This window comes from Arvicanthis niloticus, chromosome 7, assembly GCF_011762505.2.
Source record: "Arvicanthis niloticus isolate mArvNil1 chromosome 7, mArvNil1.pat.X, whole genome shotgun sequence".
Taxonomy (NCBI): Eukaryota; Metazoa; Chordata; class Mammalia; order Rodentia; family Muridae; genus Arvicanthis; species Arvicanthis niloticus.
Genome location: NC_047664.1, coordinates 40,289,094 through 40,315,603, shown reverse-complemented (window position 1 = coordinate 40,315,603; position 26,510 = coordinate 40,289,094). Strand labels below are relative to the sequence as shown.

The window sequence follows — 26,510 nt, the reverse complement described above, 5'->3', positions numbered from 1 at the left end:
TCCTGGATCTTGCTGGTTTTTTCTCCATGAAGGCTAGGATCTGCTTCTCCCAGAAGCTGTTGCAGGACATCTCTGTGCTCCGCAGTTCTGTCGTACTTCCTAACCTTGGTGGGTTCCTATGTGCCACAGAGGATCCTAGTGCCATAATGCTGCAAGTTAATGGTGTCCCTTCATGAAGGAGGTGACTGGAAGCAAACGAAATTGGGTATAAGAAGACACATACAGCAGCGGGAAAAGTGTCTCGGGGGTGTCTAGTTGGTGTGGGGAGCCCTGCCTGGGGAGGGACAGTTTAGCTAACACCAAATGGGAGAGAAGAGCTAGAAATGTGTAACCCAGGAGGAAGGCCCTAAGGCTGGATTTGCTCTTTGGTTTGGAAAACCAAAAACCATGAGGCAGGATTCAGTAGGTGGTGGAAAAAGGCCAGGGACTGGGGTTGAAAGGGAGATGGACTGTGTGTGATGCTGGGGGTGAGAGCAGAGTAAACAGACACCTAGTTCCGTGGGATAGTTTCCCATAAGAAATCTGCATCTGCCAGGACATCGGCCTGGATCAATAGATGGCTCTTTCTCTTCCCCAGGCAGTGGCTTCTGGGTTTCCCAACTTTGCTCCAGACCTAAGCCTACAGGTTTCTTAGGTCTTTGTCATACCCTTGACATGTTTCAGTGAAATAGGAACTAAAAGATGGTGTGGTGTCACACGTGTAATCCCATCACTCAGGAGGAAGAGGCTGGAGGGTCACTACCTCCTCCATGTGTAGAAATGCACTTAGCCTGGAAGGAGTGAATATTTCATTCAAATATGTGTGCTTTTGTCTGTGTGTGTATATGTGTCTCTGAGCGTGCACATGTACGTAAGTGCAAGCACACATTGAAGACAGAAGGGGGCATCCAACCCCTTGGAGCCAATGACTGGCGTTTTGAAGCTGCTAGATATTGACGTTGGACACTGAACCCCAGTTTACATGACTGAGCATCAAATGTTCTTTTGTTTTGTGGGGGTATTTTTTGTTTGTTTTCTTTTATGGAACAGATTTTCTCTGTGTAGCCCTAGCTGTCCTAGAACTCACTCTATAAACCAGGCTGGCCTAAAACTTGGAGATCTGCCTGCCTCTGCTTTCCCAGAGATAAGATTAAAGGTATACACCATTAGCACCTATCAAAGAAGCTTGTGTTCTTAACAGTTAAGCCATTTCACCATGCCCTCTAGGAGTGAAGATATTCAAAAGAGACATTGTGCCCTCTAATTTGTCTATCAGACATAGAAAAGATGGTGCCCAGCTGGGCCTTTAAGCTCAGCATTCAGGAGACAGAGGCAGACTGATCTCTGAGTTTGAGGCTAGCCTGGTCTATGGAGTGAGTTTCAAGCCAGTTGGAGCTATATAGGGAGAACCTGTCTCAAAAAAAAAAAGTGTGAACTGGGGATTCTAGGTGTTTCACCACACCATCTTTTAATCCATATTTTACTGATGCATGTTACAAGGGTATAAAAGAGACCCGAGAAACCTGTAGGCTTAGGTTTGGAGCTAAGTTTGGAAAGCCAGAAGCCATTGCCTGGGGAAGAAAAAGAGACATCCAACAGGTCAGTATCCATGGAGCCTGGAAAGCAAAGTTGTGCATGTGTAGGGATGTGTGTGTGTGTGCAGAGACAGGGAAGCTAGTGACTCACTGTAGCACCTCCAATCTGATGTGGGCTGGTGTCCTGGCAGATGATGCAGGTTTCTTATGGGGAAACTATCCCAGTGAGCTAAATGTCTGTTTACTCTGCCCATGGATCTCAGTGCCAGCACCATGCTTTGCTATGCTGTAAGGAATAAATTATATAGTCTGTGTGCCATGTTCCCAAGCCCTGACTTGAGCATCCACCAATCTTTTTTTTTTTTTTTTTTTTTTTTTTTTTTTTTTTTTTTTTTTTGAGACAGGGTTTCTCTGTGTAGTCCTGGTTGTCCTGGAGCTCACTCTGTAGACCAGGCTGGCCTTGAACTCAGAAATCTGCCTGCCTCTGCCTCCCAAGTTCTGGGATTAAAGGTGTGTGCCACCACTGCCCGGTGAGCATCTACCAATTTTGGTCTCCTAATTTGTTTTGGTAAATGTGGTAGGATGTCTAGCTCTTGGTAACATGGCCTATTATGGCTACCAGGGCCCAGGAAACTTTGGAACAGAAAGACCCTGCCTTAACAACAAATAGACAAACCCATCCCCCAAGTAACAAATAAGCACTTTATATTCTAATAGCAACTAAAACGAGGAGTGATGCCCAGCTTTATGCCAGCAGCCCCAAGCCAGTGAAGTCTTTCCTGTAAACATTCATTCCCTGTGGAAAACTTTGTCCTTTACTCCTGGCAATAACAACAAATATATGTGCTTGCTTATTTTCCCCACTGTGAAAGGTTCAGTGGCACGGGAACTATTTTGTTGGGTTCTGAGACCTTGGGACTTTAGACAGTCAGGTCTTCTGGAGTCCAACTTTTGGGAAAGGGCACAAATCAACTCTCTTTAAGTCACATGACACTAAGCTCTCACCACACCTTTGAAATTGGAGGTGTCACAGTGAGTCACTAGCTCCTTTGACTCACCACCATCACCACCACCACCACCACCCACACACACAACCTTTGCTTTCCAGGCTCCATGGATACTGACTTGTATCAGCTGCTTCTCAGAGACAGGGTCTGCTTAGCCCTTACCCTCAGTCCCCACAAATATCTAGAGCTAACATTGATCTTTGCCAACTATAGCACCACTAAACACCTTCCAATAGGTTAGTATTACCATTCAGCAGGCTGCGGTCCTTTCCTCTAACTGGATAGAGGCAAAAGGAAGGTCTTCAAGGGCTCTCTGGTTTTGCTGGCTTTTGTATCCCTTAGCTTATGCTAACCTTGAGTTCTTGGCAGCACGCAACATAAGCAGCAATCATTTGCGCCCTCTAGTGTTACATCTGTGTAAGTTTAAGGTTATGGTATCCTTAGCCCTACAATGTCAGGTGTTTCAGTTCTTCTACAGGGCTAGAGTGTCAGAATTCCACAGCCTTATCCTGCATGAGTGTTAACAGTTCCTGGATGTGGGGTGTCTGAGTCCCTTGGCTGTTAAATCCCGACAGCTCTCTGGAATTCTTCAGGCTCTTCACAGCCTTCTGTCCTTCAACCTCAACTCTCCACACACACACACACTCTATCCCCGCTGTATGGTTTCTGCTCTGGCTGGCCTCTAACTTTTTGGCTGCCTCTCTTGCTATGACCACTGCCACGACTGTTGCCACTACTCTGTTTTGCTGCTTCTCATGCTGTCCTCATTGATGTTGCAGCTGCTACCATCATTCTCTGTTACCACCCACGGCCAGCTCCCACCACCCCTCTGTGGCTTCCACAGCTACACTCTGCCCCTCCTGTTACTTGAGCAGCAAGCAGCCATAGTTGTTTAGTTGCTGTAAAGTGTTCCTGGATCTGCTCGCCTCCCTAAGGGCATTGTGAAACCCAGGGTTACAAGGTGAAACTTTGGCCTACATGGATGTTGCTAACAGGTTGTGGGGGCGGGAGGTCAAGGGATGAGGGTTTGGCTATTTGGACCACAGAGCAGAGGCATGCTGTTGGATGTGCTCATACAAAACACAGCTTTTACCTTAAAGGGAATGAGGAGGCAGTCTGGAGACTGATTTGACTATGGTTAAAATGCTATGTTCATACATGGTGACAGTTTCATGATTTTTAAAAATAGTAACAGAATCCATAAAGTATTTTAAAAATACATGAATGGGTACCATCAGGTAGATGGAGTAGAACAAAAAAGGAAAATTGCTGGTGATATTCTTAGCCTTCATGTTGGTGGAAGCTAATAGTTTGTACATTCCAAAGGATTTGACAAATACTTTGTTGGGGACCTCAGGTAACAAAGTAAGAACGTTTCTGCTATAGGTTTCTTATGTTTTCTGATGGCAGCCTTATCTTTTGGGTTGCCAGGAGGTAATGTTCTGCCAAATTAATATATTTCAGTCAAAGATATATTCCAGTCAAAGAATTTGGAGTCAGACACAGAGGTGAGCAATGCATGGCTATGAAGGGGCTAAACAACTGACCAAGGTAATGCTGGCTTTGGGTCCGAATTCCAATTCTTCACAATCATGAAGTTGTAGTCAGCCAGCTTTGTAGAATCCTCCACATAAGTGTGGCTTTTTACTGAGAGCATCAGTTAAGTCTTATTTTCTCAATAACACCCTCTGCGTATTATTAGCTTTGCCGTGGGCGAGGTAGAACCTATGGGGCAAAACTTCATTTGGGGGGCGTGAGATGGATGTACCGCTTGGGAACTCTTATTTTCACGCAAGAATGCAAGCGGAGAAGACGCTGTCCGTTCAGTCTTGGAGGATCCCGGAAGACTGTACCTACGGCAGCCTACACTCTGCTCCGCCCTCGTCCCATCCTTCACCAGCCCCTCGCCGGAGGCTACCTCCCAGCCAACAAAACAGAAGGAGGGCCTTTCGGGCTCTGGTTCTAACTCCCGTCAGTCAATGGGCTTCCGGGTCGCGTCATCTCAACGCGCCAGCGCGCAGACATGGAGGAGCTGCGTAGAATTCCGCTAAGCGACCCTGATGCTCTGCTGCCTGCAGGCTTCTGGGCCGCCGTGACCGTGTGGCTGGAGAGGCCACAGGTGGCCAACAAGAGGCTGTGCGGCGCCCGCATGGAAGCCCGCGGGAGAACTTTGCGGCCCGGCGCTCAAGCGGAGTGTGGACCGCGGCAGGGACAGGGACACGGGCTGGAGATGGAATCCGGACAGACTTCTCCCGAAGGAGAGCCAGAGTTGGGGCTTAGGGCGGGCCTCGAAGGCACCGCTCCCGCAGCTGACCTGAACTCGCTATGGGACCGAGTCTCTCAAAGCCTCGTCCACGCCAATCCGGAAATGCTGGCCTTCCTCTATGGCCCCTCGTTGGGTTCTCAGCCTGAAGCCACGCAGGACCTCGACCTGGTTCTCAGAACTGTTATCCCGAAAGCGAGCCCGCACTTCCCCCTTACAGAGCCTAAGAAAGAACTGGTGGTGCAAGGTAGGAGAATAGTGGGAAGAGCGCAAACAGACTGAAAAGCGTTCACTTTTTGAGATAGGGCTTTATATGGCCTGCAATTCGCTGTGTAGTGCAGGCTGGCTTCGAACTCACAGATACACCTGCCTCAACCTCTCAAGTGCTGGGATTAAAGGAGCGTGATACCACACACTGCCCAGCTCTGGCCTTGTATGTTCTAAGTGCTGGCTATGGTGTGTCCAAAGTGTAGAGCCCTTCTCCCCAGCGCTGGACAGCCACCAGGGATTGGAAAGCATCACTCTCCTGTCCATTGCTGCTCAGTTCTACTTCCAAGGGATCTGTTTAGAGCACCTATAACCTGATGTCCTGTCTTTTCCCCTCAGATGTCTCTAGTGGGAGTGTCACCTTTTTGCCCTTGGAAGAAGATAATGAGGGGAATTTGAAGGTTAAAATGAGCAACGTGTATCAGCTCCGTCTCCACCACAGGGAAGGAGAATGGTAAGAGCTGGATACTGCTCTCTTGCACCACTACGTGATGCCCATCATGGATGTTCTATCCGCAGATAGCTGGAAGGTTCTGGGGTACAGAAAAGCCAAGGTCTTGTGTTGGCTGGCAGATCTCAGATGTATACTATAGTCACCACTCTGCTAGTTCCTGGTGCTGGTCCTGGGTTGGGGATCACAATGTATCCAGTAGCCAGAGTCCTTGATCTCTACGTTCCATATGCCATTAAGGGATTAAGGGTCTACAGCAACTCGCTGGGATACTGGGATACTCTGTTAGTCAACTTTCTGTTGTATATATCCAAGGGAGTCAAATTAAGGATGTTTGAGAACCAGTGAGATGACTCTGCTTAAAGGCGCTTGCTTCAAATCTTACAAGCTGTGTTTGATCTCTAGAACCCACATGTTCTTTGAGCTGTCCTCTGACTTTTACACACACACACACACACACACACAGAGAGAGAGAGAGAGAGAGAGAGAGAGAGAGAGAGAGAGAGAGAAATGAGAGAATTTTAAAGGGGTCTCAGGTTTTAGTTTGTGATCACTCCGCTGTTTGGTTTTGGGGCCTATAGTGAGGAAATAGGAACATGAGCCTTTCACTCAAGGCAGCCAGAAATCAAGAGGGACCATGGTCAAATTGTGCCCTTAAGAGCCCACCCTCAACCCAACTCCCTATTTTCTCCAACAAAACTTCACTCACCCTCTAAGTTCCCACCACTCCCAATATCCCTTAAGCTGAATGTGTCTATGAGTTAGCCTGTTGATGATGTTGGTCCTGTCATGGTCCAGTTACCTCCCAGAGTCCCCACCTTTGAACTCAGCTAAACTGGGGACTGAGCCTTCAACACAGGAGCCTTTGGGGGACTTTTAAAATCTAGACCAAATTCACATGAACTCTAATCCCATTATCATGCTGCTGTTTGTATATCTTGGTCCAGAGTAGTGGGTGGCATATCCTGTCATAGTTTAGTGTACCTCTTATAAAGTATAGGTTTGTCATTCAGTAGTAGAACACTGCCCGTTTTGTGCCTAGCTAGGTACTGGGTTTGATACCAGCAACAACAACATGCACATACACACATGTACACATACACACACTGAGAGAAAGAGTGTTGTAGTTACTCCTCCCTTCTGGGAAATAAACATGTGACTTAGGAGTAAGAATTGAAGCCAGCACTTCTCATTGGTATTTCTCTTATTTTTGAAGGTTCATATCTGTTTTAATTTTCTGTCCAGAGAGGTGGCATTCAGATGGTGTTATCTATCCTAAGCCTGCCTGGCTAGGAGAAGAACTGCTGTCCAAGCTGGCCAGGTGGGCAGTGGAGAACAGGAAGAGTGAGTTTAAAAGCACACTTTCCTTGGTGTCCATCCAGCGCTATAGCAGGATGTACCAGAAGCTCAAAGAGAAGTACAGAGACATGGTAAAGGTAATGCTCGAGGCGTGTCCACAGTCCCCTCATCTAACAAGTGGTATAACCAGTGCCTGCCAGGGACTCTATCAAGTTCCTGTGGACTTCCTATCAAGTTCAGGCACCACACTGAAACCCAACTATGGGTACAGATAATGTAAACCAAGCGCATGTTTGAGTACATTTTTAAAACCAGAAGTAAACTTTTTTGCATTTTTCAAGAACTCAAAAGGGGAATTTTAATCTAAAAAAATCAATAAACATTGTGTTACTGTATTATAAAGTTTACATTTTGTTTAAATTTCATTTTTGTTTTTTGAGACAAGGTCTCTACGTAGCCCACATTAGCCTGAAACTCATGGTCCTTCTGCCTCATCCTCCAAGTGCTAGGGAATGCATGCATGTGCCACCATGTGGGTCTGGCTAGTTTAAAGAAATTATTTTAATTTTTTATTTATTTATGTGTGTGTGTGTGTGTGTGTGTGTGTGCGTGCATGTGCGTGCATGCAGTTGCCCATAGAGACATAGTGGGGTGTCAGATTCCCCTGGGGCTGAACTTACAGGCTGGTTGTAGGCTGCCTGACTTGTGTGCTGAGAATCAAACTCAGGTTCTTTGCAAGAGCAGTAAGCTCTCATTGAGCTGCCTCTCCAGACCTGGCCTCATTAACTTAAAGGTATTTCTAAGACAGTCACTCTAAAAAAGCGGTGTCCTTCATGAACTTGGAGTTAGTCCTTGCATTATAAGGCAGAGTAACCAAAGCCACAGGCCTGGAGCCTCAGAGAGTCATTATAGAGATACTGTTCAGATCTGTACAACAGCTGGGTTCCCTTGTCCTGCAGACATGGCCCTGAGAAGGTCTTCTTCCCCTGCAACTCTGAATACCTTTAAGAAGGTACTCCTGGTTCTCAGCTTTTAAACTGTTCCCAGGACATGGTTTATGCATTGCATCATTCACTGTACCTGTCCTTTGTGTAGATGGCTGACTCTCAGGGTGTCTTAACTGTCCCGCCTGTCATCATCAGAACCTGTCCCTGTGTACTTAGCCCAGTCTTGTGAGTCCCAGTCTGTGGCCATCTGCACCACTCTCATTATTTCTTCGTCTGAGTGCTTGCATGAGTATGCGTATGGGGGTACGTGCACCTATGTGCATCTATGCATCACATGCAGAGTTGTGGCCTGCTCCATCATGAGCGTTTTACACTGAACTGGGAGCTAGGCTGGCAGTCAGCAAGTCCCAGTGATCCTCCTATTTCTAGTGACCCAGGGCTGGGACTACAGGACCCCACATGACCATATATGGCTTTTTATGTGGGTACTGTGGATTTGAACTCAGCACTCTACCTACTGAGGCACCTCCCTAGCCCTGCTCTTCTCTCTGGTTTCATTAGTCATTGTCTCTATTCAGATAAGCTGGCTTTTTTTCTGTGACTAACATCTTCAACTATATTGTTGATGCTTTGGATCACTTTGTGCAGGATACAATCTGTCCTTAACAAGCAGTATAATAACATTTTGTATAAAGCACTTACTGCAAGAAATCAACTGAGCTTGCTTTTGAAATGAAAGTGCCCTTATTTACTATGTGATTAGTTTGGTTTGACCTAGGCTGTTTAGTGATACTTTAAGTTGTTGATTTCACAGCTATTTACATATTATCTGTAAACGTTTTAGGTTTGGCCTGAAGTAACAGATCCTGAAAAGTTTGTCTATGAAGACGTGGCCATCGCTACATACCTGCTGGTAAGAATACTTGCAGTGTTCACACTCACATGGAGTGTGTGGAGCTTGCCTCTGGAAGATGCTACTATTTGGGGGTAGAGAATTCACAAGTCAGGACTTCTGCTTTGCCCTGCTGTGAAGTGGTTTCACATCCTGCTTGACTCCTTCATGAGCACAGAGCAAGTGTGAATCAGGAAGCTGGAGGGCAGATGTCAGTCAGTGAGACACAATTGTCACTGTAGAGGCACCAACAATCTTGTGCTGTCCACCTGTGGGCTGGGCTCTCTTCCCTAGTCCGTCCTTAACTTGCTGCCTGGGCAGCTGACATGGACACTTCTTTTCTCAGCACTTTTGATTTTCTTATCTCTACAGTGTTTAAACTAGAGCCTCCCTGTTCTCTTTAACTTGTAGTTCTCTTAGTTTGGAAAACAGGATTATTTTGGTTGTCAAAGCATGTAGAAGTTAAAGGATGAGGAGAAAGTATGAAGAAACCCTGAGTCATCTTAGTGTGCTGGTGCCTAGAGATGACCACTGGATGTTTCTAGTGCATGGAAACCAGGGCCTTATATGTGCTGGCCTCACTCTACCATGGGTACCACTAAGCTCTACCTCAGTCCTAAATGAGTACAATATCAGGGGAAAGAGTGTGTGTGTGTTGGGGTGGGCAGCCTAGTGTCCCTGGGGCCAAAGACCCCATGTATGCAGCTCGTGTGTGTCACCTTCCTGGGAGCCTGGGGTCTTGGAAGAAGCTACTCCACCCCCAGCTCCCATCCCTCAGTGGCATTAGCATTTGGGTCCTTCCGTTTCTCTTTCTTTATAATCCTTGGGCTGGAATCCAGGGCCTTACACACGCCAGACAAGTGCTCTGCCACTGAGCTGTTCATCACCAACTACTTTTCTAAAATTTGAGACAGGATCCCACCATGGCTTCTGGGCAAGCCTTGAACTTACAGTTCTTCTGCCTTATCTTCCCAAGGAGCTGGGATCACAGGTGTGTGCCTTTACCCTGTTAGGATTGTTCTGGAATAGAGTGAGTCAGCCTGTGAGTTGGCTTTACTTTGTCTCTTTCCTCAGATCCTATGGGAAGAGGAAAGGACTGAGAAGGGAGTCACCACCAAGCAGTCGTTCGTGGACTTGGGATGTGGAAATGGCCTTCTGGTCCACATCCTGAGCAACGAGGGGGTGAGCACAGCTCTGCTGCCGTTTCTTAAGGTTTCTCTGGGTTGGGCAAAGGCCCCCCATGTTTCTTATTTTTGTTTGTAATTATTTTAAGGCAGTGTCTTGGTGTGTAACTTGACTAGCGTAGAACTTGCTATATAATCCAGGTTAGCCTCAAATTCACAAAGATCTACCTGTCTCTGAACCGTATTCAACTACACCCAGCTCCAACAACATTTCTGGATGCTGCAGCCTGGCTCAGAGCCAGCCTAGAGCAGAGCCTGGGAAGCTGGAACTTTCCTGTGTGTCTACAAGGGCATTTGCAGTGGCATCCCTGAGAGGACCTGGAGGCTGAGTACAGGAGTAATAGGAAGGTTCCATAGCTCTCTGCCCAAGTTAGGGAAGAGTAAGGTTGTGGTGAAGGTGCAGGAACCTTGATAGGGCTGATAACAAGCTTGCCTTCCCTGCCATGTCCCCTGAGCGCTGGCCCTAGACGTGTTCTTAGGACACAGGCTACTCAGGTCCCTTTTGAAGGTCTATGGTGAGCGCTGGTGGGGTGCAGGTTCCCACCAGCCATGCGGGTGCAGTGTTACCAGGCACACCTGCCCTTTCTATGTGGCAGTGCAATGCCTACAGGTTTGTTAGTTTTGCTGACTTAGCTGTAGCGGCCCAAACTTAACCCATAATCTCAGAACTTCTCATTTCAGCATCCAGGCAGAGGGATTGATATCCGAAGAAGAAAAATCTGGGGCATGTATGGACCCCAAACTCAGCTGGAGGTACTCTCTCTCCCCCCCCCCCCCCCCCCCCCGATCTAGCAAGAATGGTCCCCTGAGTCAGCTGTTGGCAGGAGCGCTTCTGGATTTAGCCCCCAGTGTCCCACACACTGCTGCCCACAGCCATTATTGCTCTGTCTGCAGCAGAAAGTACTAGAGACTGTTGCATTTTCTGTCGTCTTACCTCTTTTTCAAGTTGGGATAATATGAAAAAGGCTTGAGGAGCGGAGAGGTTTTCCTTACTTTTTTTTTTTTTTTTTTTTTTTTTTTTTTTAATTTTTCTTTCTGCACTCATGGTTGTTTTCCCAGGGGTTCATAATTGCTTGTAGATTCACGTTACAAAAGTCTAGCCAAGCAACCTGGTGAACTCCTGTAATTCTGATACTTGGGAGGTGGAGGCAGAAGAATCAGCTTAGTTCAAGGCCAACCTGGGTTTCATGAGACCTTTACCTTAAAAAAAGGAAGAAAACAGAAATTTTTTAGGATTGGTGTGGTGGCAGGCATATGCCTTTAATCTCAGCTCTTGGGAGGTAGAGGTAGCAAGATCTCTTGAGTTCTAGGCCAGCCTGGTCTACATGAGCAAGTCCAGTCCAGTTGGTGCTAAATAGTGAGACCTTGTCTACAAAAAGAAAGAAATGTTAGTTTTCAGTTTGAGGACTGTTGGTAAACTGCAGGTGGATAGCAAGCCCTGCAGGCGGGTGTTCTGGGTGTGAGACTGACAGTCAACAGGAGTTATTTGGCAGGTGTCAGCGCTACTATATCCCTGGAGCTTGCCCTCTGCTTGGTAGGAACTTTAAACTGTCCTAGTCTGTCTTAAGATTTTATTGCTGTGAAGAGACACCACGACCAAGACAACTCCTATAAAGGCAAACATTTAATTGGGACTGGCTTACAGGATCAGAGGTTCAGTTTATCATCATCATGGTGGGAAGCATGGCAGCGTGCAGGCAGACATGATGTTGGAGGAGGAATTGAGAGTTCTACATCTTGATCTAAAGGTACCCAGAAGGAGACTGTCTTCCACAGGCAGCCAGGAGGAGGCTCACTGCTGCAATGGGTGGAGCTTGAACATAGGACCTCAAAGCCAACCCCACAGTGATGTACTTCCTCCAATATGGCCTTACCTACTCCAACAAGGCCACACCTCCTAATAATGCCACTTCCCATGGGCATATTCAAACTACCACACAGTAGTAAGTCCTGACTATAGGAATCCCCGATTGATGTGAAGGGCTTTCAGGAATTGTATAGAGGCTTGAGTTGTTCCTTAGGGATCTTTAGCACCTGCCTCAGCCCCTTCCATGAATCACCTGACTTGGGGACTCCATCTAGTCTTAGTGCTAGAATTGAGTGTGTGAGGTAGAAGCCAACTGTGTTGTGTTGTACTTTCTGCCTGAGCCTGTGGCCTGAGGATTTGATGGATGTTGAATGCTGTTTATTGTGTGCTCACAGTTTATTTCCAGCTACAGTAGTGGGATTTCTCTGATAGCTCTGTCTAGAAAGCCCATCTATTGTGGCTTAAGCATCTTTCCATTCCCTGCTCAGTGGGAGTGTATTTGGAATCTCTTGTGAATACAGTTCAGTGATGATCTCAGATTGTCTTAAGTTTGTGCATAGAACGGGGTAGTTGCAATTTGCTGTATTCAGAGCCTTTTGTAAAGCAGGTCTGGTTTCCAGAACCCTGTGGCCTGGTAATGGTGATCCATAGTGTAAGTTCTTGACTTAAGAAGACAACTGGGCAAATAGAAGTGCAGAATGCTAGATAGAGGTTTGGTTTTCCTGTGTGGTTTTGTACTTGCAGTTGGACTGTGTACGTTCAGTGTCTTAGCATCAATGTCAAGTGTACCACCAGCATCTCGGTAGCTAGGACACTCTTGCTTCGAGGGATCATTAATTCAAGACTGGCTGCTGACCACCAGGAAGGGTGGTATACAGAAGCTAAGAAGAGTGGTGTGAGTGAAGAGTCACTGCTGAGAGCTCCCTGACCATAGTGACAGAATAGCCTGGAACTTCGTGGACTCACTCCCAGTCACCAACTGTCTCTCTGTTGGATACTTTCTGTGTTTTTGCAGGGAAACAAGTTTAGTTATCAGAAAGTGCTGTTTTGAGGGACTCAAAAAGTTGCCAGTGATTTGTGTTCTTGGGGACCAACTATGGGCAGAATAGTCACCTTCTCTTAGTGAGCTGGGCACAGAGGAGGCCTGGGAGGGTAATGTGGTAGGTGGACTGTGGCCATGGGTCATGGCCCAGAGCTTCTGGTGCATGGACTGACTAGTTCAACTTGTGTGACATTCTTAAGGAAGGTTCCATCACTCCGAGTGACACGACCCTGTTCCCTGGTGTTGATTGGCTGATTGGTAACCATTCTGATGAGCTCACCCCCTGGATCCCTGTCATTGCAGCCAGGTGAGCAGGAGAGGCGGGTGGCTGTGTCTTCCTGTGCACATGTGTCCTCGATAGCAACCCAGCTGCTGCGCCACTGATGTGGTAACTCAGGAGTGTTGAAATGACAGCAAATATGTACAGAGTACATTTAAGTCTACCTGCTGTGGTTACTCAGGAGTGTTGAAATGACAGCAAATATGTACTGAGTGCATTTAAGTCTACCTGCTTTCTTTTGCAACTGTGCCTATTAGAAAACCTAAACCATGTGTCTTCCCCCATGTTCTGTTGGCCAACATTGATCCCAACGGTATCATCTCTATGGCATTTTTATGTTGAAAGATGTGTGCTTTTTTTTAAAAATGTTCTTCCGATTTTGGAGGGTTTGGCTTCCAGGAAAAATCCTTCCTTAGACAGACCCTTTGCAGCAATCTGCACCTTACAGATCCCTCTGAGGAGTGTGAGGCATTGCCTGTGCCTTCAGCCATGCTTCCCTTAGTCTTCTCTTGGGCCCCTCCCACCACCAGAACTCTGAGTTGGCCCTGCTTCTAGCTCCACCCCAGCTGCATCTGTCTTGGTTCTGATTCCTACCTGAAGTTCCAGCTCCAGAGAGCTAAAGTCACAGTGGGCCAGAGTAACTGCACAGGGAAATTATCTTTCATTAATTCAATATGTATTTTATTGATAAATATGATGTGCTGCAGTGTTTAGAGCTCCATAGGAAAGAATCCCAATATGATAGCTATGCCGTTTCCCCAGCACATTGAAGGTGGAGCAAGGACATCAGGGATAAATAGTGCATGGCCAGGCTCGGCCACGGGAAACCTTATATATAAACAATAAATAAATAAAAATCTGCTATTAATAGATGTAAGAATTGGCAGGAACAGCCAGGCAGGTCAGCCTCAGGCTGCGTGTGCATGCTATGCTGAGCCTGTCTGCTTGGGTCTGGCTGGGCACTGGGCTGCTTGGGTCTTCCTGGGTCTCTGCTGGGCTCCTGAAGATTTCCTGGGTTTCTTTTTTCTTCAGGTCTTCCTACACCTGCCGGTTCTTCGTCCTGCCCTGCTGTTTTTTTGATTTTGTGGGGCGATACCAGCGGCGACAGAGCAGGAAGACACAATACCGGGAGTACCTGGACTTTGTGCTGGAGGTGGGGCTCTCTTGTGGCTTCCATGTGCAGGAGGATTGCCTCAGGATTCCTTCTACCAAGCGGGTATGTGCCAGGCAGGTACAGGGCCAGGGAGTTCTTTGTGCTCTACCTGGAGCTCCTTTAGAAGTTCTTCAGAGCCCATCCTCAGGCTGGTGGCTTTCCCTCCAAATGGTGTCTATGTCAACAAGTCTTGCTCCTCCCAGCATGCTGAGGTTCATTTTAGGGTGGAAGAGACTTGTGTTTCACAGCTGCAGTTCTACTGCTTGTCATTAATAACCAAGGAAGCTCATGCAGTCTGACCCAGTGTTAGAGTTGGATGGCATGCATGGCGCCCAGTAAGTGCTGGGTAGACACCCAGCAGTTGGGGACCAAACACATCAGATGCTGCTTAGCTCCAAATCCAGAACACGTGGTAGGGCTTGGTAGCCTTAACAGAACTCTGTTGGCTCCCTTTGCTGGTGTGCACTCTAACTTTGGAGTTAATGATCAGAGGCAGAGTGTGGAGGAAGTTCCCTAGGTGCATTGGCACCTACATTGTACTGAATGTCATGCTAGCAGGTTAACACACAGCTCCCTCTCTCACAGACCCCCGAAACCTTTAGAGGTAAGCTGTGTCATCCCTGGATCAAGAGCAGCCACAGTAAGGACCATCCAGAGTGCAGCATTTAGAGCTCTGAGCTAATGTGCACCTTCCTTACGCCTGTGCCCACACTCCTCACCAGCTTTTTATTGTTATCATTATTACTAAATCATTTCTGTTGCTATCTGTTCAAAAGAATAAAGGGTTTGGGGCTAAAGGTATTCTTCAGAAGGTAATGCTTCCCAGCATGCACTAGGCTTTGGATTCCATCCCTAATACCACCAAAAGGCTTAAAATAAGGATTTCTTTCTTTTCATGACAAATTTCTAAATCTTTGGTATAATTTGTACTTTAGCACAAGAGTGCTCCAGGAATGTTGAAATTCAATGTCTCTTCAAACACAGGTCTGCCTCATTGGGAAATCCAGAACATATCCGCCTTCTGCAGAGGTCTGGATGGATGAGCAGAGAACACGATACCTCCACAGCAGACAGGGCCATCCACAGAGCCCACCTGGTGGGGAACATGCACCTTCTGCACCCCAGACTGCTGCTCACGATGCTGGTCTCCAGGACAGTCACAGGACCTTTGATGCTGGGGCTGAGTGCCTGCTGGAGGGCCTGGCTGCTGGGCGAGCAGCAGGAGCCCCAGCCCCAGGACTCTGGATGCCTGGGTTCTGCCCTAGAGAAAAGGCCGAGCGTGTGAGGAATTGTGCTTCCCTCCCTCGAGACTTCATTGACCAGGTGGTTTTACAGGTGGCAAACTTGCTGTTAGATGGAAAGAAGTGCAACACGGGAAACTCTGACGCGAGGAATCTGAAGACCTGGAATGGAGGAGGTAGGCCCCCACTGAGGCAGGCTCACTGGCCACTGTGATTTCTGGATCTTCTGTAGCTCAGCACACTCAGAGAGTGAGAGTGAGCAGCTGTCCACAGTTGCCATTCAGGAGAGGACAGCAGAAGCCAGGGCTGCTTATGTTCGAGCCTTAGAAATGATACAGACAGACAGGTCACTGAGTATAAAAAAAATCCTACTCCTGTGAACGCAAATTCATACTTTCATTCACTGTAATCCCTAAATACAAGACTGTTGTCATGGAACAGACATTATCATTTGATTGTGCATTGCCTGGAACCTGTATATCAGAGAGAAAACAGGCAAAGTAAGGTTGCTATTACATGCAAAGGCTGTCAGAGCTTTCAGCTGCACCCCTTCCTTCCACCTGTGACCACCAGGAGGCGGTATGGGACCATCTGCTGACCAGAACCAGGGTTACACCTGAAGCTGAGAACATTGCCTAGTTCTCGCCCCTCATAGGTGCAGATGGCCCCCAGCATAACTTAAAGCGGAGTGGCAACATTTCTCCTCACCACATCCTCATCTGTGACTGCTGGCTCCAGGTTTCTTCCCTTTATCCATCTCATTTCCCACATACAACATGGCAGGACCTTGTATGTTTCCCTTCAGAGCTAACCAACCCTGGGAGCTTCCAGGAGTGGCCAGAGTGATCTTGGCTCAAGTGGCCATGTAACTTAAAGACTCAGCACTCTGTAGATGATAATATGGGGTCTTTGCAGAGGGAGGGAGGCAAGGTTTCCCACCAAGGCTGGAAGTACAGAGGGGCAGCGCTGGGATGGCAGCAGGGTCCAAAAGTTCCTGAGTGTGCTGTGCAGCAGGATTCCTAGTTTAGCAGAGGAAGTGATGGGAATTTGGGGGGGGGGGGACTGTTGGCTGTGGCTGGGATAGAAAGTCATGAGCAAGATGGGCCCTCTTTCAAACCTAGGTCCAGAGATGGCTCTAGGGGCTGGGTCTCATCCTGCCTGCTAGCAGGAGTAGTTCTGGGTACCATACCTTCCCTGATGGGTATCTGGAGACCTGGGTTTGTTACAGACTCTCAGGTAACCCTGGGAGTGTGAGGAAGAAGAGCCTGGGCCTCAGAGGCTACCCATGTCCTCTCCCCATTCTGCCTGATGGAGGCCTGGGTATTTCCCTCAGTATGACATTGCTGAAGGAGGCCCTCCAGTCTGGGCCAGGCAGTGCTGCTACTGCTTAAGTAATAAGGCTGTGGAGGCTGGGCTGCCTTTAGCCTCCAGCTCTAGGAGGCATAGGTGCACTGCAGGGTGAGATTCTTGGCAAATGCACCCATGGAGACCCATTGTCATCTTAATTGGAATACACTTCATTGTCATTGCTGTCTGGTCAGAGTGTTTTCATGTCTGAGCAGGGTCTTGGGCAGCATTGTGAATGGGAGAGACCTTATTGTGATATCTGCAGTTCTGTGTCACACCTCCCATTCCAGCTCCACCTGTGTGCCTGGCTCACATGGGCAGTGTCCTGCAAAGTTTTGACAGCCTGGCCAAGAGACACAGCTAGAAGCTTGCCTGTTGGTCCTGCCTCCTCAGCTGTGAGCCATATCTCATGGGGGCTAGGCCACCCACCAGGTATTGATAGGCTTACTTGATGCTCAGCCTGCATAGTGGAAGCATGTGGTCCTGCATGCTGGCACACTGTCACTGTGGCTGGGGTGACTGCCACCCGCATAACCTGTGGTTGTATGATACGGATTCAGTAGACTGCACTAATGGGGTCCTGCAGCTGAAGCACGCCTGAAACTTCAGAATTGGCTTTGGCTTCGGGACCCAACAGTCTCTGTTGACTATAGGCTTGTAATTTGGGCTGTTTGTGGAAACCTGCTTTTCCACAGGGAGCCTTTCCTTGGCAGAAGTGGCTGCAGAACTAAGCTCAGAGACGCTGCAGCGGCTGAAGCGGGAGTGTGGTGGCCTACAGACTCTGCTCAGGAATAGGCATCAGGTGTTTGAAGGTAAAATCTCTGAGGTTGCCATACACTGTCCTTCCTGCTTGTCCCCAGAGCAGGTTCCTCCCTGTGCGTTCCATAGCACTTGCTTTCTGTCCGCCATTGAGGGGGTTGTGATAATCAGGGGCATCCTAGATGTTCAGAAGAACCAAGTGGACAGTATGGCATCCCTGTGTCTATCCAGGTCACCAGCAGCTTGTATTGTAGGGTGAGGCCATAGCTACCCTTCTCTCTAAACACACTCCAGCCTCTACTCAGACTCCCTGTGCCTTGGTCCAGACAGCTCCTGTTTAGGATATGCCATTGCTTCTGTGATGCCTGTTCCTCACAAGGGAAGGTGGTTAGTTGCAAAGCCTGCTGGCTGCATCTTTTGTCACCACAGAACATTGGTTCACCTCTGCTACCTTTAACAAGAAGCACATGGAGCTGTAGAGCCCATCAGTCAAGTTGGAGTCATGAGTCTTCTAGTCTCTGTTTGATATCTTCAACACTGGATTCTTGGTGGGTTGTGGCTCAGTCCCTGTCCTGCAGGAGTATTTAAGGATGGAGAGTGGAGTATGACAGTGTCTACCCAGAGGCCTGAAGTGTAGAGATGGCACTGTAAATCCATGAGTGTGTAGAAATAGCACAAGGTGAGAAGAGCTCCAGGAGCCAAGTCCTCTCACCAGCTCTCTCCACAGGCCACTCCCACTTCATGGGGTGTATCTCTCCTAAAAGTATCCCTTTGTAGTAATTACTTAAAAAGCGGCCGGCCACCAGTCAAGCCAACTGTCTAGGCTGCAGCATCTCTGCCTAGATCAGACGTCCGCCACGTGTACACTGCAGCTAGAAACGGCCAGCCAGAAACACCAGCCCTGCTACCCACAAGACGCCAGCATGGAAGATAGCTCTGCCAATCTTCCACACTGTCTCTGCAAGGCTGGACAGTGCCCGGACCATCCTGCCAATCACACAGACTCAGTGCAGATGAGACTCTAATGCTTAGATTATCAAAAGGCTTACATATTTAGTAATGATCAATAACAAGATACCCTTACAATCAGAAGTATAACCCAATACCCAACCTAGATATACCAACTACCTTTGACTGCTACAGACAAGTGAACATCAGCCTCCATGTCCACTTCTCTCCTCCCCTAGCTCTTCCTCTTCCTTCTCCTCTTCCTCTCCTTTACTCCTCCCACCTTAGCTCCTCCTACTATCACCCTTCCTGTTAAAATAAAAAACTTTCTCTCAAAATACAATTAGAGCGTAACCATACCAATTTGTATCAGTAAAGTACAAGATAGACCTAATACCCAGTCCATCATTTTGTTGATTAAACAGAACCTCTGTCATCTCTCCTAACTAAAAGACTTAGTTCTGAACCTGGCTTTTTTCTTGGCTTTAGAATGAATGTCAGCTGAAAACCATCCTCTCAAATCTGTTCTCTCAAAGTAAATAACCAGGATTGGCTATGAGACTGTAAGTCTTCAACCCTGTCAGAAATCCAGAAAGACTGAATTAACTGAAATTATGGGAAGCATAAAGCATGGCTTCTAAAATTTAGCCAATTTATAGAGACCGCTGAACACCTGGACAGTCCCTAAACCTCAAAATGCTGGAGCATTCAATCTTCAGCCGTCTGGCCCAGTATCATCTACAGACCTAGTAATGCAGAATTATTAAGGGCTGATTACTCTGTCTTGGCAGATATAATCAGTCAACTATTCCACAAGTGTGTCCTTTTCTGAACAGTAATTTGTCTGTAGATGACAAGAGGCAATTTTTGCCTAGTGGCTGACTCACCACAACTGGAGTAACTCCAGAGATGCTCAATTTCTTCTTAGAATCCAAGACAGGGAAGCTGTCAGGAGCAGACAGGTCTCTAATCAAAATAAACATTAATACAGAAATGTTTGTAACATCAATTCTGTGGACTTCTGACGTTTTGAAAACTAACTATCCATGTAAGGCAATCTGGACTGTTGTCTGTTAACTCCTCTTAGCTATTTCTAATTAAAATATAGAAAACACCCTAACAATAAACTCAAAGCCATGAATTTGCTATAGGCCCTTAACTCACAGGCTAATCATATCAAATCAGTTTTAGAAAGTTAAAGAAGGACTGGGTCTAAACCTTGTATTCCTCATTGTGTTCTATAGGCACAATGCCTAGGAGAGTAACAATATTAATCTCAATTTTATATCAATAAGAAACTCGTACCAATGAAAATCTTAAATTTGAAATCAAAGTAGATTTTGTACCATTTAAGAAATTAAACTTTAGCTTAATAACAATTAAACAGATTTCTACCAATAGGTTATGGCTATGCAATAAATCCTATCTATTTCTCCTTGTTCCAACAAAACCACTACTTTTCCCTAGAAAGACAGCCCAATATTAAAGACCTCAGTACCCAAGCCCAGGGAACAGGGCCACCAACTCTTCATTAACTTCTTCAAGCTGATTATGGGCATTGAGTTACTAGAAGAGGGGCATGGGGAAGGGTAAATTGATAAGCCTCTGATGTCTGTGTCTTCATTGCATCCAGCTGAAATTCCAGGACATCAGAGGTTCAAGCAGTTCTGCTCAGCTTGCTTAATGAGTAGATTCACCGAGGCTGTGTATTCTGCAATATACACTTCTCAAAACAAATTTTAGTATCAAGAAAATTTTTTGTTTGAATTCTGGAATCTAGTCTTCTGGTGGCCTGCCTCTGTCATGTCTAATCCATATAATTCTGGAACGCAGAAATATCTTAATCATCGCTTCTGAAAACACACAGACAAAATCTTTTTCCCTAAACCTAAACCTATCCTTGAGAGCCAGTAACCAGAAAAACCTTTATCTTGACCTCTTTCCCAGAGGAAAAATATAACCGCAAAACTGAAAATCACACCCATCTTTTTTCCCTATTTTGCCAAGCAGGAAATGAACCCAGAATTCCCGTGGGGCCCACGTTAGACAGAACCTGAGTCTCCTGTAAGGCAATATGACTTTATATCATTTAAACACACCTGATTTACACTCTCTTTCTGTTTGGCCCTTTGCCTAGAACAGTTTTTTATTTATACCATCTATCTGTTTGTCTCTGTACACCAGAGCAGCTTCCACTTGTACACAATTTTCCCTATCTTAAGTTCCAAATCTCGGGCAATAATACCCACGTGATTCCGACAAATCTGTTTATAAATATTTCCTAAAAGCAAATAATCCCTATATTTTAACTTTATACTTAAATCAGTAACTGCTCCACAATGGAGGCTTATTTATTTGGCTCTGACTGCAGCAGCCTGCAATTTCTCTTAGCAGAGGACCTGCCTGCCAGCAATCTCTTTATTCATAGTTCCTGCGCTGGAATCATGTGACTCCTATCAGCACTAATCACTCACTTGCTTTTTCTTTAAAAAAAAAAAAAAAAACTTTTACTCTCAGGTGAATAGACTTAAATTTCTAGTGAATTCGTGCCAGAAGTTGGTGCGTACTTTGTTGTAGTAATTATTTTAAAAAGTGGCCGCCACTGTCTACTCTGCAGCAGCTCTGCTGAGCTCAGCCACCATGTTGTGTGGCCAGAGGCCACATGTGCGCTGCAGCTAGAAACAGCCAGCTAGAGACACCAGCCTTGCCACCCAGGAGACACCAGTGTGGGAGATGAATTTGCCAATCTTCCACACCATCCCACCAACCACATGGGCTCAGTACAGATGAGACTCTAATGCTTAGATTATCCAAAGGCTTATATATTTAGTAATGATCAATAACAAGATGCCCATACAATCAGAAGTGTGGCCCAATACCCAACCTAGATATACTAACTACCTTTGGTACAAACAAGTGAACATCCGCCTCCATATTCGCCTCTCTCATTTTTCGTCTCTTTCTTAGCTCCTCCTTTTCCTCTTCCTCTCCTTTCTCTTCCTCTTCCTCTCTACTCCTCCCACCTTAGCTCCTCCTACAACCCCATGTCTTAGTTGAGGTCACTATTGCTGTGATAAACACTATTACCAAAAACAATTTGGGAAGTGTCTTAGTTAGGGTTTTACTATTGTGAACAGACACCATGACCAAGGCAACTCTTATAAGGATGACATTTAATCGGGGCTGGCCTGCAAGTTCAGAGGTCCAGTCCAGTATTATCAAGGTGGGAACATGGCAGCATCCAGGAAGGCATGGTGCAAGAGATGCTGAGAGCTGTACATCTTCATCTGAAGGCTGCTAGGAGAAGACTGGCTTCCAGGCAGCTAGGACAGGGGTCTTAAAGCTCACACCCACAATGACACACTTCCTTCAACAAGATCACACTTCTAATAGTGTCACTTCCTGGACCAATCAAACCATTGCAGGGATGAAAGAGTGTATTTGGCTTTCATATCACAGTCCATTTAGGAAAGCCAATATAGGACCTCAAGCCAGTGAGAACCTGGAGGCAGTAGTTGATGCAAAGTCTGTGGAAGGGGTGCTGCTTACTGCCTTGCTCTCCATGGCTTGCTCAGCCTCCTTTCTTGTAGAACCCAGGACCACCAACCTAGGGGTAGTTCTACCTACGTCAATCACTACTTAAGAAAATGCCCTACAGGCTTGTCTGCAGCCCAGTATTCTAGAGGCATTTTCTCAGTTGAGGTTGCTGCCTCTCAAATGACTATAGCTTATGTTAGGTCGACATAAAACTAGCCAGCACACCCCACCTGGAGTGCATTCACCCTGACTATAGCTTATGTTAGGTCGACATAAAACTAGCCAGCACACCCCACCTGGAGTGCATTTACCCCAGGAACTTTCATGTTTATCATGATCAGGACAGGCGTTGTCTCGATTTACCTGTACGCCTTCACTACAGGCATCCACTCAGGCTCAGTTACTCAGAAAAGCTTTTCTTAGGCGGTGGTGCTCTAGACATGACCGGTAGGAGGGAAGTTCAGGAAATGAAGCTGTCTAAGAGGAGAGTAGGCTGCGAACTGAAGAGATCCAGGAGGAGAGGAACCTGAAAATGAGGAGGTCCAGGAAAGTTTTAGTCAGTGGGGTGGTGGTCTGGGTTGATAACAGGCTGCTGCAGTGCCCAGAGAACTGTGGCTTCTATGACTAGCACAGACGGTTGATACCCAAGTGGCCTGGGAAGGAACAGCCTGGCTACTGTGTCTGCTTCTAGGACCTGTGGCACATTGGCCCAAGGTCCCTGTCAAGTCTCTCAGACTGCATTGTTGAGCTCCATGGGTCTAGGTGATGGTATGAGCTGCTCTCAGCTCAGCACTGGTTCCTCTGTGGTGTACCACCTGAAACTGAGAGCCACCTCAGCATAGTGCACCTCATCCTAACAGCCTGGGACTTGGAGACAGGTTAGGGTCAGCCTTAATCCACGAAGAGCCACTGACTGATGATGATAGGGAATGGGGCCTTGATGGGGAGACACAGTTGGAAGAGTTGTCCCAGTCTCACCTCACAGACCTTACACCTAAGGAAGAAAGGATCCCATGTTCCTCTTCCATGTCATTGTGAAAGACAAGGTGTGTGCTGCTGCATATATTTGAGCACAGATGTGTGCTGTCCCATGTACATGAGAGCATGGCTGTCAGGCGCTCCTGAACAATGTATTTGAACATGTATGTACTTGCTGCCTGTGTGTACACCTGGGAACATGGGTGTCAGGCACTCTCTCATGTGAGGGCATGGCTGTGAGTCTACACAGCTGCCCTTGGGTGGTCCAGTTGTCCTTGAGAAGTTGGATATGGTTCTGTCAAGCTAACTGGCCCTCACTTGGGTGAATGCTGCTGTGGGTAGGTGCAGGAATGGCCTGACATCCTCCTGGAGACATTGCTGAAACCAAGAGCCCCACACCCAGACGTCCAGATGAACTGCCCAGTGCGCAGCATTTGTGCTTACTTAGAAAGCTTTAATCAGTTAAAATACTATAGCCTGAGGGGCCTTACATTTTCTTTGACTTTATGAGGGATGGTCTCTCCTGTCAAGTGTAAATATGCATGTATGGGGTTAACCACTTTTCTGTGCAGTTCACTGTGGGGGGGGGGGGTGCAGTTATTTTTGAAATCATTTCTGAGTAGAAGGCTAGGGATCCAGTGCCTCGTGAACATTGTCTTTGCAGTCATGCAGAAAATATGTGCTGAAGCTGGAGCTTATCTCTGGCTGGTGTTTTGTTTTGTTTTAAGCTAATGTGGCTCTGGCTGATCTGGAGGCATGTGTGCTCCTGAGGAAGCTTTCAGATGGTTTAAGGTCGGGTCACATGCACAGTGTCCATGCCATATCAGAACTGACCCTATCTTGGCTCCACCCCTTCCAGAGCCCTTCATGGGTTGGTTGTTTATTGCTGTCTGCTGGTGAAGTGGCCTCCTCATTTACAGGAGTTGGACATGGCTTAGAGGAATTGGTGACTTACCCATGGTCACCAGTGAGTTTAACAGTCCAGGCCAGGAGAAACCCTAGTGCCGGTACTCCTGAAGACAGCACGTTGGTGCTCTTTCTGTTCCCTGGTTCTCAGCATGTGAAGTGAGAGGCTGTTGTGGAGCAGCTGCTGAGTAGAACCTTCTTTGCTTCTTTGCAATCCAGCAGGGGGCATGAGTTGGGGCTTGAAAAGGGAACAAATGTGTTCCTGTGATTCCATTTTAAATTACCAGCACATTTCCCAGAGGAGAGCTGTTGGTGGTCTGACTTGGATAGATGGCATGTGCCCTGGAGAGCTACCCCTCTTGGTGCCTGGCACCATCTTTCCAGAGTGACATCCTGGTATAAACTGGGAACATTAGAACACTGTGCATACTAGATGCCTAGCTATTCCCGCTCCAGGCTCCTGTTATTAGTGCTCCCTTTTGGTCTTTATACTTACTGACTGGGCCTGACCACACGAGCCTTGCAAATAGTACCCCAATGTGTGGCTGGGCATGCTACTACTTCCTAAGTGTCCAGGGAGGTTTCTCCTGCTGGCCACCATGTCGTTAGGGAAGGCCCAAGCCAGCATTGAGGGCAGGCTTCAAGTCCACTGTTGGCCTCGGATTACTTAAACATGTCAGAACTTCCAGCAGGGACAGGGGCTTCTGGCCACTGACAGACTAATGTCCTGGTGCTTCTGGAAGACCCTCGAGGCTCCTCTAAGCACAGTTCAGAGAGTTCTGGGCCCACAGTCACAGTCCTTTGCTGTGGTGGGAGGCTGTGCTCTGGGAAACTTCTTTCAAAGTGTCCTGAAGTGACCCTAACCTGGGCTTTAGTTCAGGAAAGACAAACCTCAGCCCAAAGGAGGTGGTTGCATGTGGTGTCACGTGACTCTGGGGGCTTCAAGCCATCCCTGAAGACGAAACCCTCCCTGTGTCCTGTGCCATAGGGTCCTCTCAGGACTCACTGCTCAGGTTTCCAAGGGAAATATTTACTTCTGGCAGTAGCCAAGCACTGGGGCCATAGCACAGGGGATCCCAGAGCCGACAGGAAGCTGCATTCACTCATACACACTCTGTTCAGCCCTGGAAGTCAGGGAGCCAGACTTCCTCAATGTGGCACTATTCCTCCCGCCACCCTGGCTACAGGTAGTTTTACAGTACTAGGGGGGTGTGGGGGGACCAGAAGGTTTGGTTGCTTTGGCTGAGTTTCACACGGAACTGTTGGCTCCTCAAATGAAGTGGCAAAGGGCAGCAGGCCACTCTGACCATCTCCTGACTACTATACACTGTGCATCCAGGTCCCCTGCGGCAGGACTTACAGCTGAAGGCCCTCACTTGACCCTGTACTCCCTGGCAGGACTCTTCACAAGGTGGCGTTTGTCAATCCCTATATACTAATGACACTCAAGCTAAAGTCTTAGACTTTGTCTTTTGTTCTAAACCTCAGTTCTGAATGGGCGAGTTCACATCCGTGACTGGCGGCAGGAGCTGCAGAGGGAAAAGCCTCCAGAAGCCAAGCGGAGCCTGTCTGCAGAGGTGTTCAAGACTCGAATCTGCTGGTTCTTCACTCACCATCCTGATGGCTGTGTGCTGCCTGCTGCCCGTTGCCCCTTTGCCCATGGGCCCGAAGAGCTGCGCCTGTCTCAGACCTTGAAGAAGCAGAGGCAGGCTCCCTGAGTCACCTCTTCAGTGTTCTCTAGCTGTTGGATCAGTGACTCTCCTGCCTGTTTCCGTTGTCCTGATGACTTCATGTTGGGGCTGGGTGGTATGTATAGCCACTGTCAGTCACTGGTATGTGTCTGCAGGCTGTGGAGCCTGCTCAGCCCTTTTTGGACTGTTCTGATGCCAGAGCCACCATGTCAGCCTCAGGTGACCTTCTCATTCTCAGGGCTGTGTGACCCAGGTCTCCTCTGCCAAGGAGCTCTCCTCAGACTGGTCACAAGATCCCTGAAAACAGGCACAGGGCCTTTTGAGGTTTTTATCAGAGTCCTACAGAAAACAGCTTCCAGAGTCATACATGGTCACCTGGTGTTCGAGGCATGACTCAGAGTAAGCTTAGCCTGCCTCTGCCTTATCCTTCTCTTTAGAACCTGCTCCCCAGAGGTATTGGACGGTTTTTTTCTTTCAGGAAAAATGATTTCCATTTAAATTTGTTTTCAGTCTTACACAAAGCACTCACAACACCTCAACTGAATGTCCTGGGGACCATTCTCTGAAACCTCATGTGGTAGAAGTATTTCTGGTAACTAACCTGGTGTCATCTGAGTGGTGAGAATAAAGTCATTTATTCTGAAAAGCCAAGGCCTCTATAGCATCCTGGGGCAGGGCAGCCATCATGGGGTCTCAGGCCCAGCTGGTGAGAACCCACAGCTTGCTCCCACCTCTTCCCTTGACACTTTAGTAGCCCCAGCTCCCAGAGCGGTGATGGCAGTCTGCCCCCAGGCAGTACTACCACCACTCTCTTGGAGGGACTAGGTTATGTGTCTCAGGAACTCAAAGAGGAGCAGTCTCTGTCCTCATTGGCCCTGCCTGTAATTGCCTTTTCTCCCATGTCCATAGGGGCCTAGAAGCTGTAGAGCCCTTGTCCAGCCTGGCCTCCTGTCTGAAAGGCACTGTTTGGTCTCAGACCCTGTAGGTGCCTGGAAAT

The 26,510-nt window shown here is 47.5% G+C and overlaps 1 protein-coding gene across 3 annotated transcripts in view; it reads left to right on the top strand.

Annotated features, from left to right (window-relative positions):
- The window catches only part of Trmt44 (tRNA methyltransferase 44 homolog), a 30,268-nt gene extending 4,109 nt beyond the window's left edge, over window positions 1-26,159 (top strand). Inside the window, exons 1-11 of one of the 3 annotated variants that reach the window (XM_034509350.2) lie at window positions 4,502-5,031; window positions 5,391-5,505; window positions 6,719-6,938; window positions 8,593-8,661; window positions 9,715-9,822; window positions 10,506-10,577; window positions 12,874-12,980; window positions 13,986-14,169; window positions 15,091-15,523; window positions 17,390-17,506; window positions 25,311-26,159. In XM_034509350.2, coding sequence (XP_034365241.1) covers window positions 4,545-5,031; window positions 5,391-5,505; window positions 6,719-6,938; window positions 8,593-8,661; window positions 9,715-9,822; window positions 10,506-10,577; window positions 12,874-12,980; window positions 13,986-14,169; window positions 15,091-15,523; window positions 17,390-17,506; window positions 25,311-25,540 — 2,142 coding nt within the window. In that variant the 5' untranslated portion in view covers window positions 4,502-4,544 and the 3' untranslated portion in view covers window positions 25,541-26,159. Of the gene's footprint in view, window positions 1-4,498; window positions 5,032-5,390; window positions 5,506-6,718; window positions 6,939-8,592; window positions 8,662-9,714; window positions 9,823-10,505; window positions 10,578-12,873; window positions 12,981-13,985; window positions 14,170-15,090; window positions 15,524-17,389; window positions 17,507-25,310 lie in introns of those variants that run through there. The other 2 variants (XM_076938350.1, XM_076938349.1) reach the window with 2 other exon arrangements.
- The last annotated feature ends 351 nt before the right edge of the window (window positions 26,160-26,510 follow it).